This window comes from Lethenteron reissneri, chromosome 35 (genome assembly GCF_015708825.2).
Source record: "Lethenteron reissneri isolate LAM-NWPU_2019-01 chromosome 35, ASM1570882v1, whole genome shotgun sequence".
NCBI lineage: Eukaryota > Metazoa > Chordata > Hyperoartia > Petromyzontiformes > Petromyzontidae > Lethenteron > Lethenteron reissneri.
Genome location: NC_083813.1, coordinates 4,934,268 through 4,950,457, shown reverse-complemented (window position 1 = coordinate 4,950,457; position 16,190 = coordinate 4,934,268). Strand labels below are relative to the sequence as shown.

At 51.5% G+C, this 16,190-nt stretch overlaps 1 protein-coding gene across 1 annotated transcript in view; it reads right to left on the bottom strand.

The window, feature by feature from the left end:
- Positions 1–16,190, bottom strand: part of LOC133350838 (sodium/hydrogen exchanger 3-like) — a 142,196-nt gene that overhangs the window by 63,440 nt on the left and 62,566 nt on the right. The window contains 2 exon segments of the mRNA XM_061565611.1: positions 1,473–1,693; positions 11,554–11,731. Of these exon segments, the coding sequence (XP_061421595.1) occupies positions 1,473–1,693; positions 11,554–11,731 (399 nt within the window).

Genomic DNA, 16,190 nt, shown 5'->3' with positions numbered 1-16,190 from the left:
GTGGGGTGAGCTATGGGAAAAAAGTGAGTTTTGAGGGCGGTGTTGAAACTATTGAGCGAACGTGATTGCTTAATGTGGAGGGGAAGTTTGTTCCAGTCAATCCTAATGAAAAGCTGTTCACTTTACAAATGTGTGTAAGTATGTAATTTAACTATTTAAGGGACTGCATTAAGAAGTTGTGTAGAAACAGGAATGGGATGAAATATTCAAATATAATTGAACTAGTTAGAACTAGTTAAAACTGCTGTACATATTTCGATTTAAAGCTTTCGTGACTGCATAGATTCATCTTCTTGGTTATTTTGGTAAAGTCACGTAGAAGGGAAGTAATATTATTTTATTATATTATTATGTTTTATTTTTATTATTTTATTACTTCCCTTCTACGTGACTTTACCAAAAGAACCAAGAAGATGCTGTACATATATTTTCAGAAAGGGTAAAAGTGCAGTCTTGTAATGTCTTTCTGGCGGAAAGGCCTCCACTAGATGCAGCTCTGCAGAGGCCATCTAAAGCGCATTTTTTGGCCCAATGTTCCACACTGATCAGACATCTTGGAAAACGAAAATATGTTTAAATGACTTCCCATTTTACGCAGTGGCAATTCTTCAGCACGGACAAAAAAGGCAGGCAAAAAAAAAATCATCAAAAAGATGCCCATATAGGTTAGTCAGCGTTGTTGATATCAACAGTCAATTTGTTTCAGCATTTGGCCCAAATAAAAAGGTATACAAAATGTGTATTTCTTGCTCAAATGAGCATTGAGGTGGAATTTCAGCCAGTACCAAAATTCCATATCCCTATTGTGGGGGATATGTCCATAGGACAGCCACTTAACTTCCCCCACAAAGTCTACTAATTATATAAACAACCAGAAGTATGATGGGCTGAGTCAACCTCCAAACAACATTTAAGCTAACAACCTCAAGATTATCTGTACAGGCATCCTCAGCTCCACCGCTGAGGATGCAAGGTTATTGTGCGGGCATACAAAAAATTACCTGAAACAATGAAATAATTGAGCCACCTTGGCAGAGTGAACCTAAAGCAGAGGTCGCAAACGGGTTTTGATTCCTTATCCGTACCCGTACCCGGCCGCACCAGGGTTGCAAACGGGTACCCGTACCCGTACCCTGATTGCGACCTCTGGGATGCAGCCATGTTGCAGGCGCGGGTGGGTTGATTCTAGGAACTTGAATTGTGAGAAGAGACAAGACGTTGGGAAATGAGTGACAAACAGTTACTCACCAGTGACTCACGGCCTACCCGTACCCGTACCCGGCCGCACCAGGGTCGCAAACGGCTACCTGTACCCGGCCGGGTACGGGTAGCCGGGTATCGGGTAGAGTACGGGTATCGGGTACCCGGTTGCGACCTCTGACCTGAAGTGGGGGGGCGGGGGGTGGGGGGGCGGGGGGGCTACCTTCAACGGGAATCCAGCAGCTCATCGGTGCCACCGGTGGGTGCCTTACCTATGACGCGGTAGACAGAGACGAAGATGAGCGTGAGCAGTATGAAGGCGGTGTTCCAGGTCCACTTGTGGGTGTCCACGGCCGAGATGCCCAGGAACATGAAGATGATTGTCTCGGCGCCGCTCGCCAGCATCTTCATGGTGAACTTGATGGTCGTCTGTGACTGCACCGAAATGTTGGCATCCACGTACTTCTTGCAGCAGATCCCACAGAACGTGATGCTGCGCAACGGGGGGAGAGCGGACAGAGTGTGTGCTTACGTCACCTGTAGACGGAGATGCCACGCGACACCGAGATAAATACCCAGGTACTCCATTGGAACCTCCTTTGCCAGTGCGCCTTTTGACGTCATCTGGTCCAAACACAATTTGAGACTAGGCTCTAAGAAAAGCTGTCTCGGGTGTGGACCAATCAATTTCAAGGACAGTGCATGCATTATCAGAGTTGTGTTTTTTGTCTGCATTCCGACCACAGGTATTGTGGTCAATGCAAACATGACTCCTTGTAAAAAGGGTGTCAGTTTTTTGCCAGATAAAATGGTAAAAAAACAATTACCCAGGTACTCTCTGTCAGCAGTCAAATTCTGCATGGGTGATAACCTACGTAAACAGACGTCCGTCCCGTGTCTCCACAAACAAATGTATAATTTCATAGTCATTGGCTTATTGACCGTCCAGCAGCATCTATTCAATCAAGCAACTTCAAGAATGGTTTTGACTTCCTGGGCCTCATCAACCAAGTCAGGTTTGTTGAACAAATTCTGCGGGGTTGCCAGATGTTCTTGGCAAGAGGGCTCCGTCCAAACGACAGGGCCCTGTTCAACGCAATGAAGCAATATGCATGGGTTAGGTGACACTGGGCGACTGACTGGACCTTGATGGAAATGTTTTGTGACTTTTTTGCCCAAATCCATTCCATTGATGCTTCAGATATCTCTCGATGAGATGAAGAATACACTTGGAAATGTCGCAGTGAAGCCAGTGTGTCAAATAATGGCCTGGGGAAACAATACTTCATAGGACATCTTTGATTTTAGTTTTTTAAGTGGCCTTTTTATCTTTACACAATAGGTGATGCATTTCCTGACAAGCTCTGCTAGAATGTAAGAGCAGTGCATACCATTCAAACCAGAATTGGGATTTTAGCCAAGTAAAGTATAAAACCAAACTTCATATGGTGGAGTTTTATGTGGTCATTTGTGACTGTGTTGAGACAATCCACATTCAACTCACTTTGAGAAGCGGCTTGAATCATGGGTGGCTTTCCAGATTCAAAGCCAAGACCTCAGTGGTTCCAGCCCGGAACACTGACCTCTGAGACACTTGGCCACCTGTCCTTGGTGGAACTGTAACTGTGTCAATGACCAATGACTAGGAATCATTTCGCTGTTTTTAGTTGGAGGAGGCATGGGCAATACGTGAAGCCAGAGATACAAAAAAACTAAACTCGTTTTTTTTTAATATACCACTGAGCTCTACAGCCCTTATTCATAAGCGACCTGGTCACAAATGATAGCTCAACAAAGTAGTGTATCAAGTGGAAATCTATAGCAGCCAAATAGTCGAAAACTAATGTTGTTGATGCCCGCAGGAATGATTATTTATTTATTTGTAATGCTGACACACTATCTCGTTCAGAATGTAAATTTGGTTTCAATGGCTACATAATACATTTTTTCTTTTTTTGCATCATATATTTGGGAATACAATTTCAAACACTTGGAACTAGAGGTGACAATCCTACTCGCATGCCGATAACAATGCTGGGGTGTTAAAACTTCACGAAAATAAGAACAGCGAGCTTTGAATGTTCCACAAAAATCACTCGAAGTTGCTGCAATATCATCGTGAACGCCGCACAATTTGGCCGAGTACAAAATGTGCTAGAGACAAAGGCTAATTATACGTAAACAACAGGAAAAAACCTGCGATAATAACTATAATTATTACATTTCCACAAGAAGATTATTCTGCCCCATCACCATTACCCCCAGCGAAGCTATTCTTTCCACATGACTCTTGATGCTAACGTTTAATCATTTCACTCGCATGTGTGAGAGTAGTTGGGACACATATATACGTCTATAACCAAAAAAACGTATCCTACAAATCTTCATGGATGTGCTGGAAAATTATGTTATAGTCGTGGTTTGAAGAATTTGCTGGCCAGCTTCTCACATCTGGTCAATTTTTCTGTACGGAGTAGAGACGTGGACACTGACAACAACAGCAACAAAAAGTCTCGAAGCTTTCTAGATGTGGCTGTATCGAAGAATGCTGAAAATCCCATGGCCAGCCAAAACCACCAATACACAAGTTCTGCAAGATATGGGCACTGACAGGCAACTGCTGAAGACCATCATTAGCAGGAAGTGTTACTACCTAGGCCACATTGCCCGAAACGACCACAAATACCAGCTATTAAAGCAAATCCTGGAAGGAAAAATCGAAGGGAAAAAACGACCAGGACGGCCAAAAACGACATGGCTCAGTAACATCAAAACATGGCTAGAATTAACAACAGCACAAACTCTACACGCCGTGCTAGACCGGGACCAATATCATCGTGAAGTCGCACACGCCGTTAGGCAGCACTAAAGAAGAAGAAGCTTCTCACAAAATGTGCTCGGCTATAGCAGGCGAACCACTCACGGACACAGCGGCCGGGGACGCGCGTGCGTGCATGCGCACACACGCGCCAAACCCCACGCTTAGTGGCACCGCAAACACTGGAATTTTAAAGTAGCTCTTGCTGACACGAACCTCTGCTCGTTACATCTGAATTTTTTACTGGCACAGTGGCGCGTGCGGTAGGCAACGCCTTCGGTCTGGTGCTATGCACGGGGTTTGGGGATCGTGAAAGCACACTGAGTATGTCAGACTATCCGAAACACAATGGGGATCATCGATGCCCGCTCACCTGACAGGCACTCACTTCCTTGTTGCTTTTGTGGGCCGGATGGCACTGCAACCGCTACTCTCCCTTCCTAATTCAAGGCACTACTCCCCTAAATGGGACCGAGCTGAGTGGGAACTTCACAGGGTTCTTAAGTGGGCACCCCCCTTGTACGCAGCATGGACGGGTTGGTGCTTTTTCTGTAGGATTGTATTGTTTATGTACGTGATGTTTAGATTTGTATACAATGAATTTTAGGTGTATCTTGTAATTTTATTGTTTGTTGCGGTTGAACCCAAATCAAAAGCCGAATGGCTCACAGGGTAAATCCTAATAAATGAAACTGAAAACTGAAACTGAAACCTTCGCTGGTGTTCCGTCGATTAGCCCACTACACCTCAGGTGGGCTCGACGGTAGGAACCAGCATCCTGGAACTACCCCCTCGATCCGCCACTCGACTCAGCCCTGCCCCTCCCCGCTGCCTGTTTGGGCTCTGCCATCGCTCGTTCCTCTTCAGCCAGAGCCAACGGGATGACGCTTCTACCCGCTTGCCGACGTCGGCCACCACCTCTTTCCTTGCCACCCCCTCGATGCGGAGCAGCCCCCCAGGGCTCTCCGGAGTGATCGTCCTGCGAAGCCCCTGCAGCCGACCTCAACTAGTAGGTCCCAGGCTCTCCCATAGTCGACTAACCTATATGGGCATCTTTTTTATTATTTTCCTACGTGGGTTGTCTCTTAGCATTCCGGTTTCATCCAACGTGGAATTTGTTTTCTAAATAAACCGCTGGAAAATTCTTGGAATGAATTATACAATCCAAATTGTAACTCGTTGTTGCATTATGTAATATATGATTCCCTATTTGTGCAGGAATACTACTTTTCAGTAGGGTCCATCATTGGGATGTTTTGCCACACACCAATTACATTGTAATTGTAGCTATCGGAGGAAACGAGAGAACCCAGAAGAAATCCAGGCAGCACAGGGGGAGAACAAACAGGCTCCAGACAGAATGACACCCGAGTCAGGAATCGAAACCAGCTCCATCTTGCTGTGAGGTACAAGTGTAATCACTCTGTCACGCTGTTGCCCACATGAGAAATAATATTTTTGAATTGAAAATGGCCAAGAACTGCACATTCCTTGCTAATATTTCTGACTCTCCATCTTATCAAAAATCGACCACCTTATTTAAAATTGGCATGTAACAATGCATCAATTCATCTGTCAAAATCCATTCCTTCACTCCCAAATTCACGAATCAAGTCGTGCGATCGAGAATTGATTATTGATGATTCATATTTACACACATGAGTGGCAGAGCGGTGTCACGGGGGTTGGCGCACTCTGCTATGAACTCGGCGACCCGAGTACAATTCCAGCCCATGGGAGGCCACCAGTGGTGAGTGTTATCTGAGCCCTCCACCAATCTGCACTGACCAGCGTGGTGAAGTACGGTCAAACAACACCCACAACCGACATGATGCGGGGAGGCCTCCATCCAACTAAGGATAGACATCGGGTGAAATGTTTTTTTTTATACGCAAATAATGTGCCAATGCTACATTTATGGCACGAACACACAAAAACAACTGCACTTAATAATACAAAGCAAAATGACAAACGAGACGGTAATATTACACTTTTAACATACCAAAGCAAGTCACGAATTTTTAATAATGACAATAAACATTTCTGGGGAAGGCTGGAGGGCACTGAATCATGGGCAATCACAATCACTGAGAGTTTAATTGCCCTTGCAGCCCAGTCGGTTCAACGGTTGTTGACTTCACAGCCCACAGAACCGGCGCGTGGGTGCGTCGCGCTGCTGCTGTGATGCTACTGCTGCTGTGATGCTGCTGCTGTGATGCTACTGCTGCTGTGATGCTACTGCTGCTGTGATGCTACTGCTGCTGTGATGCTACTGCTGCTGTGATGCTACTGCTGCTGTGATGCTGCTGCTGCTGTGATGCTGCTGCTGTGATGCTACTGCTGCTGTGATGCTACTGCTGCTGTGATGCTACTGCTGCTGTGATGCTACTGCTGCTGTGATGCTACTGCTGCTGTGATGCTACTGCTGCTGTGATGCTACTGCTGCTGTGATGCTACTGCTGCTGTGATGCTACTGCTGCTGTGATGCTACTGCTGCTGTGATGCTACTGCTGCTGTGATGCTACTGCTGCTGTGTTGCTACTGCTGATGTGATGCTACTGCTGCTGTGATGCTACTGCTGCTGTGATGCTACTGCTGCTGTGATGCTACTGCTGCTGTGATGCTACTGCTGCTGTGATGCTACTGCTGCTGTGATGCTACTGCTGCTGTGATGCTACTGCTGCTGTGTTGCTACTGCTGCTGTGATGCTACTGCTGCTGTGTTGCTACTGCTGCTGTGATGCTACTGCTGCTGTGATGCTACTGCTGCTGTGATGCTACTGCTGCTGTGATGCTACTGCTGCTGTGATGCTACTGCTGCTGTGTTGCTACTGCTGATGTGATGCTACTGCTGCTGTGATGCTACTGCTGCTGTGATGCTGCTGCTGTGATGCTACTGCTGCTGTGATGCTACTGCTGCTGTGATGCTGCTGCTGCTGTGATGCTACTGCTGCTGTGATGCTGCTGCTGTGATGCTACTGCTGCTGTGTTGCTACTGCTGCTGTGTTGCTGCTGCTGCTGTGATGCTACTGCTGCTGTGTTGCTACTGCTGCTGTGTTGCTACTGCTGCTGTGATGCTACTGCTGCTGTGATGCTACTGCTGCTGTGATGCTACTGCTGCTGTGATGCTACTGCTGCTGTGATGCTACTGCTGCTGTGATGCTACTGCTGCTGTGATGCTGCTGCTGCTGTGATGCTACTGCTGCTGTGATGCTACTGCTGCTGTGTTGCTACTGCTGCTGTGATGCTACTGCTGCTGTGATGCTATTGCTGCTGTGATGCTACTGCTGCTGTGATGCTATTGCTGCTGTGATGCTACTGCTGCTGTGATGCTATTGCTGCTGTGATGCTACTGCTGTGATGCTACTGCTGCTGTGTTGCTACTGCTGCTGTGTTGCTACTGCTGCTGTGATGCTACTGCTGCTGTGATGCTATTGCTGCTGTGATGCTACTGCTGTGATGCTACTGCTGCTGTGATGCTACTGCTGCTGCTGCTGTGATGCTACTACTGCTGTGATGCTACTGCTGCTGTGATGCTACTGCTGCTGTGTTGCTACTGCTGTGATGCTACTGCTGTGATGCTATTGCTGCTGTGATGCTATTGCTGCTGTGATGCTACTGCTGTGATGCTACTGCTGCTGTGATGCTATTGCTGCTGTGATGCTACTGCTGTGATGCTACTGCTGTGATGCTACTGCTGCTGTGATGCTACTGCTACTGCTGCTGTGTTGCTACTGCTGCTGTGATGCTACTGCTGCTGTGATGCTACTGCTGCTGTGTTGCTATTGCTGCTGTGTTGCTACTGCTGCTGTGTTGCTACTGCTGCTGCTGCTGTGTTGCTACTGCTGCTGTGATGCTACTGCTGCTGTGATGCTACTGCTGCTGTGATGCTATTGCTGCTGTGATGCTACTGCTGCTGTGTTGCTACTGCTGCTGCTGCTGTGTTGCTACTGCTGCTGTGTTGCTACTGCTGCTGTGATGCTACTGCTGCTGTGTTGCTACTGCTGCTGTGTTGCTACTGCTGCTGTGATGCTACTGCTGCTGTGTTGCTACTGCTGCTGTGATGCTACTGCTGCTGTGTTGCTACTGCTGCTGTGTTGCTACTGCTGCTGTGATGCTACTGCTGCTGTGATGCTACTGCTGCTGTGTTGCTACTGCTGCTGTGATGCTACTGCTGCTGTGTTGCTACTGCTGCTGTGTTGCTACTGCTGCTGTGATGCTACTGCTGCTGTGATGCTACTGCTGCTGTGTTGCTACTGCTGCTGTGATGCTACTGCTGCTGTGATGCTACTGCTGCTGTGTTGCTACTGCTGCTGTGATGCTACTGCTGCTGCTGCTGTGTTGCTACTGCTGCTGTGATGCTACTGCTGCTGTGATGCTACTGCTGCTGTGATGCTACTGCTGCTGCTGCTGTGTTGCTACTGCTGCTGTGATGCTACTGCTGCTGTGATGCTACTGCTGCTGTGTTGCTACTGCTGCTGTGATGCTACTGCTGCTGCTGCTGTGTTGCTACTGCTGCTGTGATGCTACTGCTGCTGTGATGCTACTGCTGCTGTGTTGCTACTGCTGCTGTGATGCTACTGCTGCTGCTGCTGTGTTGCTACTGCTGCTGTGTTGCTGCTGCTGCTGTGTTGCTACTGCTGCTGTGATGCTGCTGCTGCTGTGTTGCTATTGCTGCTGTGTTGCTACTGCTGCTGTGTTGCTACTGCTGCTGTGTTGCTGCTGCTGCTGTGATGCTACTGCTGCTGTGTTGCTACTGCTGCTGTGATGCTGCTGCTGCTGTGTTGCTATTGCTGCTGTGTTGCTATTGCTGCTGTGATGCTGCTGCTGCTGTGTTGCTATTGCTGCTGTGTTGCTACTGCTGCTGTGATGCTGCTGCTGCTGTGTTGCTATTGCTGCTGTGTTGCTATTGCTGCTGTGTTGCTGCTGCTGCTGTGTTGCTATTGCTGCTGTGATGCTACTGCTGCTGTGTTGCTACTGCTGCTGTGATGCTGCTGCTGCTGTGTTGCTATTGCTGCTGTGTTGCTACTGCTGCTGTGTTGCTACTGCTGCTGTGTTGCTGCTGCTGCTGTGATGCTACTGCTGCTGTGATGCTATTGCTGCTGTGATGCTGCTGCTGCTGTGATGCTATTGCTGCTGTGATGCTACTGCTGCTGTGATGCTACTGCTGCTGTGATGCTATTGCTGCTGTGATGCTGCTGCTGCTGTGTTGCTGCTGCTGCTGTGATGCTGCTGCTGCTGTGATGCTGCTGCTGCTGTGATGCTACTGCTGCTGTGATGCTGCTGCTGCTGTGATGCTACTGCTGCTGTGATGCTACTGCTGCTGTGATGCTGCTGCTGCTGTGATGCTACTGCTGCTGTGATGCTACTGCTGCTGTGATGCTACTGCTGCTGTGATGCTACTGCTGCTGTGATGCTACTGCTGCTGTGATGCTATTGCTGCTGTGATGCTATTGCTGCTGTGTTGCTACTGCTGCTGTGTTGCTACTGCTGCTGTGATGCTATTGCTGCTGTGTTGCTGCTGCTGCTGTGTTGCTACTGCTGCTGTGATGCTATTGCTGCTGTGTTGCTGCTGCTGCTGTGTTGCTACTGCTGCTGTGATGCTATTGCTGCTGTGATGCTACTGCTGCTGTGTTGCTACTGCTGCTGTGATGCTATTGCTGCTGTGATGCTACTGCTGCTGTGATGCTATTGCTGCTGTGTTGCTACTGCTGCTGTGATGCTATTGCTGCTGTGTTGCTACTGCTGCTGTGATGCTACTGCTGCTGTGATGCTATTGCTGCTGTGTTGCTACTGCTGCTGTGATGCTATTGCTGCTGTGTTGCTGCTGCTGCTGTGATGCTATTGCTGCTGTGTTGCTGCTGCTGCTGGGATGCTATTGCTGCTGTGTTGCTGCTGCTGCTGTGTTGCTACTGCTGCTGTGTTGCTATTGCTGCTGTGTTGCTACTGCTGCTGTGTTGCTGCTGCTGCTGTGTTGCTACTGCTGCTGTGATGCTATTGCTGCTGTGTTGCTGCTGCTGCTGTGTTGCTACTGCTGCTGTGTTGCTACTGCTGCTGTGATGCTATTGCTGCTGTGTTGCTGCTGCTGCTGTGATGCTATTGCTGCTGTGTTGCTGCTGCTGCTGTGTTGCTGCTGCTGCTGTGATGCTATTGCTGCTGTGTTGCTGCTGCTGCTGTGTTGCTGCTGCTGCTGTGTTGCTACTGCTGCTGTGTTGCTGCTGCTGTGATGCTACTGCTGCTGTGATGCTACTGCTGCTGTGATGCTGCTGCTGCTGTGATGCTACTGCTGCTGTGATGCTACTGCTGCTGTGATGCTACTGCTGCTGTGATGCTACTGCTGCTGTGATGCTGCTGCTGCTGTGATGCTGCTGCTGCTGTGATGCTGCTGCTGCTGTGATGCTGCTGCTGTGATGCTACTGCTGCTGTGATGCTGCTGCTGTGATGCTACTGCTGTGATGCTACTGCTGCTGTGATGCTACTGCTGCTGTGATGCTACTGCTGCTGTGATGTTACTGCTGCTGTGATGCTACTGCTGCTGTGATGCTACTGCTGCTGTGATGCTACTGCTGCTGTGATGCTACTGCTGCTGTGATGCTACTGCTGCTGTGATGCTACTGCTGCTGTGATGTTACTGCTGTGATGCTGCTGCTGCTGTGATGCTACTGCTGCTGTGATGCTGCTGCTGCTGCTGTGATGCTGCTACTGCTGCTGTGATGCTACTGCTGCTGTAATGCTACGGCTGCTGTGATGCTGCTACTGCTGCTGTGTTGCTACTGCTGCTGTGTTGCTGCTGCTGCTGTGATGCTACTGCTGCTGTGATGCTACTGCTGCTGTGTTGCTACTGCTGCTGTGTTGCTGCTGCTGCTGTGATGCTGCTGCTGCTGTGATGCTGCTGTTGCTGTGATGCAGCTGCTGTGTTGCTACTGCTGCTGTGTTGCTACTGCTGCTGTGTTGCTACTGCTGCTGTGATGCTGCTGCTGCTGTGATGCTGCTGCTGTGTTGCTACTGCTGCTGTGATGCTGCTGCTGCTGTGATGCTGCTGCTGTGTTGCTACTGCTGCTGTGATGCTGCTGCTGCTGTGATGCTGCTGCTGCTGTGATGCTGCTGCTGCTGCTGCTATGATGCTGCTGTGATGCTACTGCTGCTGTGATGCTACTGCTGCTGTGATGCTGCTGCTGCTGTGTTGCTGCTGCTGCTGCTGCTATGATGCTGCTGTGATGCTACTGCTGCTGTGATGCTACTGCTGTGATGCTGCTGCTGCTGTGATGCTACTGCTGCTGTGATGCTACTGCTGCTGTGATGCTACTGCTGCTGTGATGCTGCTGCTGCTGCTGTGATGCTGCTGCTGCTGTGTTGCTACTGCTGCTGTGATAGTGCTGCTGTGATGCTGCTGCTGTGATGCTGCTGCTGTGATGCTGCTGCTGCTGTGATGCTACTGCTGCTGTGATAGTGCTGCTGTGATGCTGCTGCTGCTGCTGCTGTGATGCTGCTGATGTGATGCTGCTGCTGCTGTGATGCTGCTGCTGTGCTGCTTACGCGAGGATGGCGGAGAGCGAGAGCATCTCGGCGGAGAGGTAGGCGAGGTAGGCGAAGAGGAAGACGAAGCCCGGCTCGATGGCGTGCACGTGCTTGGTGCAGCGCGTGACGAGCGACAGCATGAAGGCGAACACGACTCCGACCGCCGTGCCGCCCAGGCTCACCACGAGGAACGAGGCTGCGCCACCGCCACACGGAGACAAAGATCGCCCTCACCACCACCACACACACTGCCCGTGCAGCACACGCAGGGCTCGTCTGGGGCAAGCGTCGTTAGCGAGCACCTATTAAGGCACCTGTTCATCCTCGCAGTGGCTTTTGGCTCGCCGTCGAACAAATGCGCTTCTGCGGCCGTCTGGAACCATCTTCCTTGTGATAGTAGGGAGCCACGGGAGCTGTGAACTTTTTGCATTTAGTTTGTCGTCCTTCCCCCGCGCATCCGTTTAGCCTCCGATGAACCACTACGCTACTGCTCCACCACCACGCTCCTGTTCTTAATCAACCACATCACCACGGGCACACAAACCCGCACAATTTCACGGCCGCAAAAACCACGTCATCACAAATCAAACGTATAATGACTACGCATCAGCGACAAGATGCTGCCGTGGCTGCAACGGGCAGTTGGAACGGACTTGAGATCCAGCGGTTGCAAGTTCGATCTCCAGGTGCGGCAGTTGAAACAATGGGGCCCTTTTCTTAACCCCCCCCCACCCTTTACCCTACCACGGCAGGTCACACGTGGAAGGGTAAAGTGTGGGTATAGCTCTTGCCACCTATTTCAGGACGCTTGGCCAGTGTGGAAGAGTAGGCCAAGTACCCTTTAGAGGGATTCTCCAGAGCTCCCGCTCGTGGAAGACCCTGCGAGAAGTTGCATGACTGCCCTTTTGTAGGTCAGCGCACTCAGCGGCGTAGCTAGCGAGTGTGCAGGCGGTGCAACTGCGCCAGGACACACGGGGCTAGGAGGGAGGGGGGCGTGGAGGGGGAGCAGGGGGCCCCAATTAATTCCTTGCACCAGGGCTTGTGCCAACCATGCCGGGGCACTGAGCCGACTCGTGATAAATTAACACGGCAGTTTCTGATGGTTACTTTCTCCGCCTGCGCACTGCACGACGGCCTGTATGAATCAGCAACGCCGTTTCGAAACGGTGATTTACTACCAGCCAGCAATACCAGCTACCGTGCACGGTACCCCCAAAACGCCACGACTGCGAAGTCGTTCTTCAAATTGATAGGGCACAACCTCATAGTGGGAGCCACGTGACTGGTCAAGGCACACACAGAGACCCACGCACATACACGTGGCCCAGTTTAACATATGGTATATGTGTGTTAAAAGCCATTCGTTGTTTCCAGAAATTGTAAAATTCCACCGTCATTGGCCAAAGAATCTCTCTTCTGCAGATATTGCAGCTTTAAAATTAACCTGAATGGAGAATGAATGAAGGAGTCAATGAGAAATTGCCTTAATAGTGTACAAGCCTGATGGTGCCATAACTCCGAGGCAGACACTGCAATAAAGGTGCCAGGACTGATGAATCAGTGTACTCGATAATTACCGCCTTCAACTGTTCAGTGCACCCTGGTTTTTGATAAAATAATGCAAAAAAATGCGTGAACTTTAAACGTAGGGTTTCGTAAGCCAACACAGCGAGCCATATTTGTGTGTGGGTTAGGGCATGGGGTAGTGTTATGCTGATTGATTGATTGATAAAGCCCGTGATAACAATATTCGTTTAAACATTATTACTTGGCCTAACCCATAAACTGAATATGGATCAATAACGCCCGCAGCCCTGCCAATCCACTGCAGGATGACGGCCTCCCTACCAAGCGTTTGACCGTGCTTCTCCACTCGGGACTCCTTCTGATTCACAGATTACTTCCCTACTTGCGGGGTTGATTGAGCGGAGGCTCCCAGGACAGCTTCGGATACGGCTCGCCACTCGAAGTTTATCGCCGTGGGCAGGAATCCGGCGCGCTCAACCACCACCCCCAGCCGCCCCGGTGTGTGTATTTGTAGGGGTTATTACGGGAGAAACGGCGGACAACAAACACAGGGCTGTCGGCACTCACATACACGGGGGGTCACACCGACGTCCGCATCAGTTATTGACCACGCCCCCAGCCCTCGAAGGCGATCCCTATAAAAGGTGGAAACCAAAGAGCTCGAGGGGAGTTCGACACGAAGCTGACCAGTGAAGATCCAAGACTCGGAGATTAGGCCCTGGGACTCCCCGGTCTCGCCGTCCTTATAAGGGCCGAGCCGGGTAAGCCAGTGGCGCGGCCCAAGAGCTTCCAGACCGCTGCCCTTATCAGGGCAAGGCTGGTTAGCTGGTGCCGAGATCTGTGCTTGCCAGGGCCAGATCAGTCAGCCTCCCGTAGCCCAGTAGAGGAGGACTGGGGGACAGGACAGAGGGCTTAGTACTAGGGTGGGTTTCCCATAGTACGGGTGAAGGGGCCGATACCCCTTCAACTATTGTATCTGTCCCGGAGTTAATAAACAGTGTGTCCCAACTTCGACATCGTCTCCTCCTCTACTTACTACATCTGGTGTTGGAAGTGGTCCAAGCATGGATACGAGACGGAAGACTCGTGCCCAAGACCCAGGAGAGGATGACGACGAGGGAGGGGCAGTGCAAGACATCGCCGCCGACGTACCTGCACAACAGCTGCCGGCTCCGACATCGGCGGGGTCGTCGGAGAGGGCCGGGACGTCGACTGACGAGTTGGCGTTGGCTCACTCGCGGCTGGCGGAGCTCTTGTATGCAGCGGCCGCTATGCTGGAACAAATAACTCGCCTGGGGCCGGGAGGAGCGACGCGGCGGGAAGATGGACAACGCCCGCCAGAAACTCCCGCCTTTACAACAGCGGGGCGACTCGAAATTCCCGCCACGAAGACAGTAGGGGCGGAGGGAGGAGTCCCAGCTCGTCACGCGGGGGACGGTGCCCAGCCAGCAGCCGCCACGTCATCGGCGGAGGCGGGTCGCGGTGGCGGCCTATCAGGGGTTGCAACGTCACCACCAGCGGACGCCAGCACCGACCAAGCCCCGACCAACACGTCACTGACGGCGCGACACCCATTAGAGTCCGCCATTACTCATACAGTACGGGGACGCGCTACGGATGCTGCAAGAGGATCGGAGACGGAGCCGACATTCCAGCAACGCCTGCCGGCCCTGCAGGTATTTGTTGCAAGCGACGGCGATTGGGGGGGGTTCCAGCGCCGGTTCTTGGCCCACCAAAAGATGGCAGGCTGGTCGGACAACGAGGCGCTGTGTGCTCTCCCGGCGTTACTGGACGGCGACGCCTTGGGCACCCTCACTGCTGCACCCAAGTCGGCTCGCTCCACCATTCAGTCGGCGCTGCAACTGCTGGCCACCGTTTATGGGCCGCCCTCCGATTGTCGCCAGCTCTTCTATGAACGGCAGAAGGGTGACAAGGAATCGCCACTCGCTTATCGCACGGCCCTGCTGTCATTGGCGAAGGACGCTTTCCCGCTTATGGATGAAGAGGGGATCGATGCGATGGTGGCCGAGAAAATTTTGCTGCTGGCTGACGATTTGGACTTCACCATCTTAGCGCAGGACGATGCGGATATGTCATCACTGCGGGCTGCAAGGCACATTCACGCCAATCTCATCTCCCAGCGGAGGAAGGCGAACAAAGCAGCTGCACGACACACCGTGGCGGCGACCTCTTCCGGAATGGAGGGAGCCTTCGCTGCGGATCGTTCTGCAGGATGGCGATCTGCCGAGCGACCGGCTCGGGACGTTCCAAGCCACCGAGACCAGCCCAAGTCCTCTGGAACGCTCGTCGTCTGCTATAATTGTGGCCTCCGGGGCCACGTGGCGTCCGGATGCCGGGCTCCTCGACAGCGCGGTGCGAGACTTGGAGCTGCGGACGGCCCTCTTCACAAGCCTTCGCAACATCCTCGGGCAAGTCATGGCACCCCACATGTTCGGCCTGCACACACACCCACTTTCCTATCACAAGGTCCGACACACGATTCTCGGGGTTTGGGTGCTGGTGCGTCGGGTCGCGGCATGTCGGGGAGGGCGCTCCAACCGGGCCAATGGTCCGAGTTGGCTCACCGAGTTGTGGCTGCATCGGCGGGGTCGTCCGTTGTTGCGGGGCATATTGACGGGGTGGAGGTACGGCTATTGGTCGATACGGGAGCTTCGGCAACTATCATTTCGGATTTGATTTATAATATCCTGCCCGTTCAGAGTCGCCCGTTGCTCCCTGTCGATATACCGTTTTACGCTGCGAATGGGGGCTCGTTGGGTATTATCGGTCAAATTCGAGCGCAAATTTCGATAGGGGACATTAAACTATCTGGCCCGGTGTTCGTCTCCTCCTCGCTGGCTATTCCGTGCCTGTTGGGGACGGACTTTTTGGCCAAATTGCCCATCAAAATTTTGATTGACCAGCAATGCATCGAGCTTCCATCGGGCCGACGTATGACGTTCCTACCTGCCACCCCTGCCTTGCGTGTTGCCTGTGCTACGGTACAGGCGCTTGTTGCTCGGACGGTGCGTGTACCCCCGGGGGCACAGATGTTGGTACCCCTGCGCTTGCGTCGACAGTTCGATAAAGGGGTCTCTGACCGGGGCGTTATTTTGGGACCATCTAGA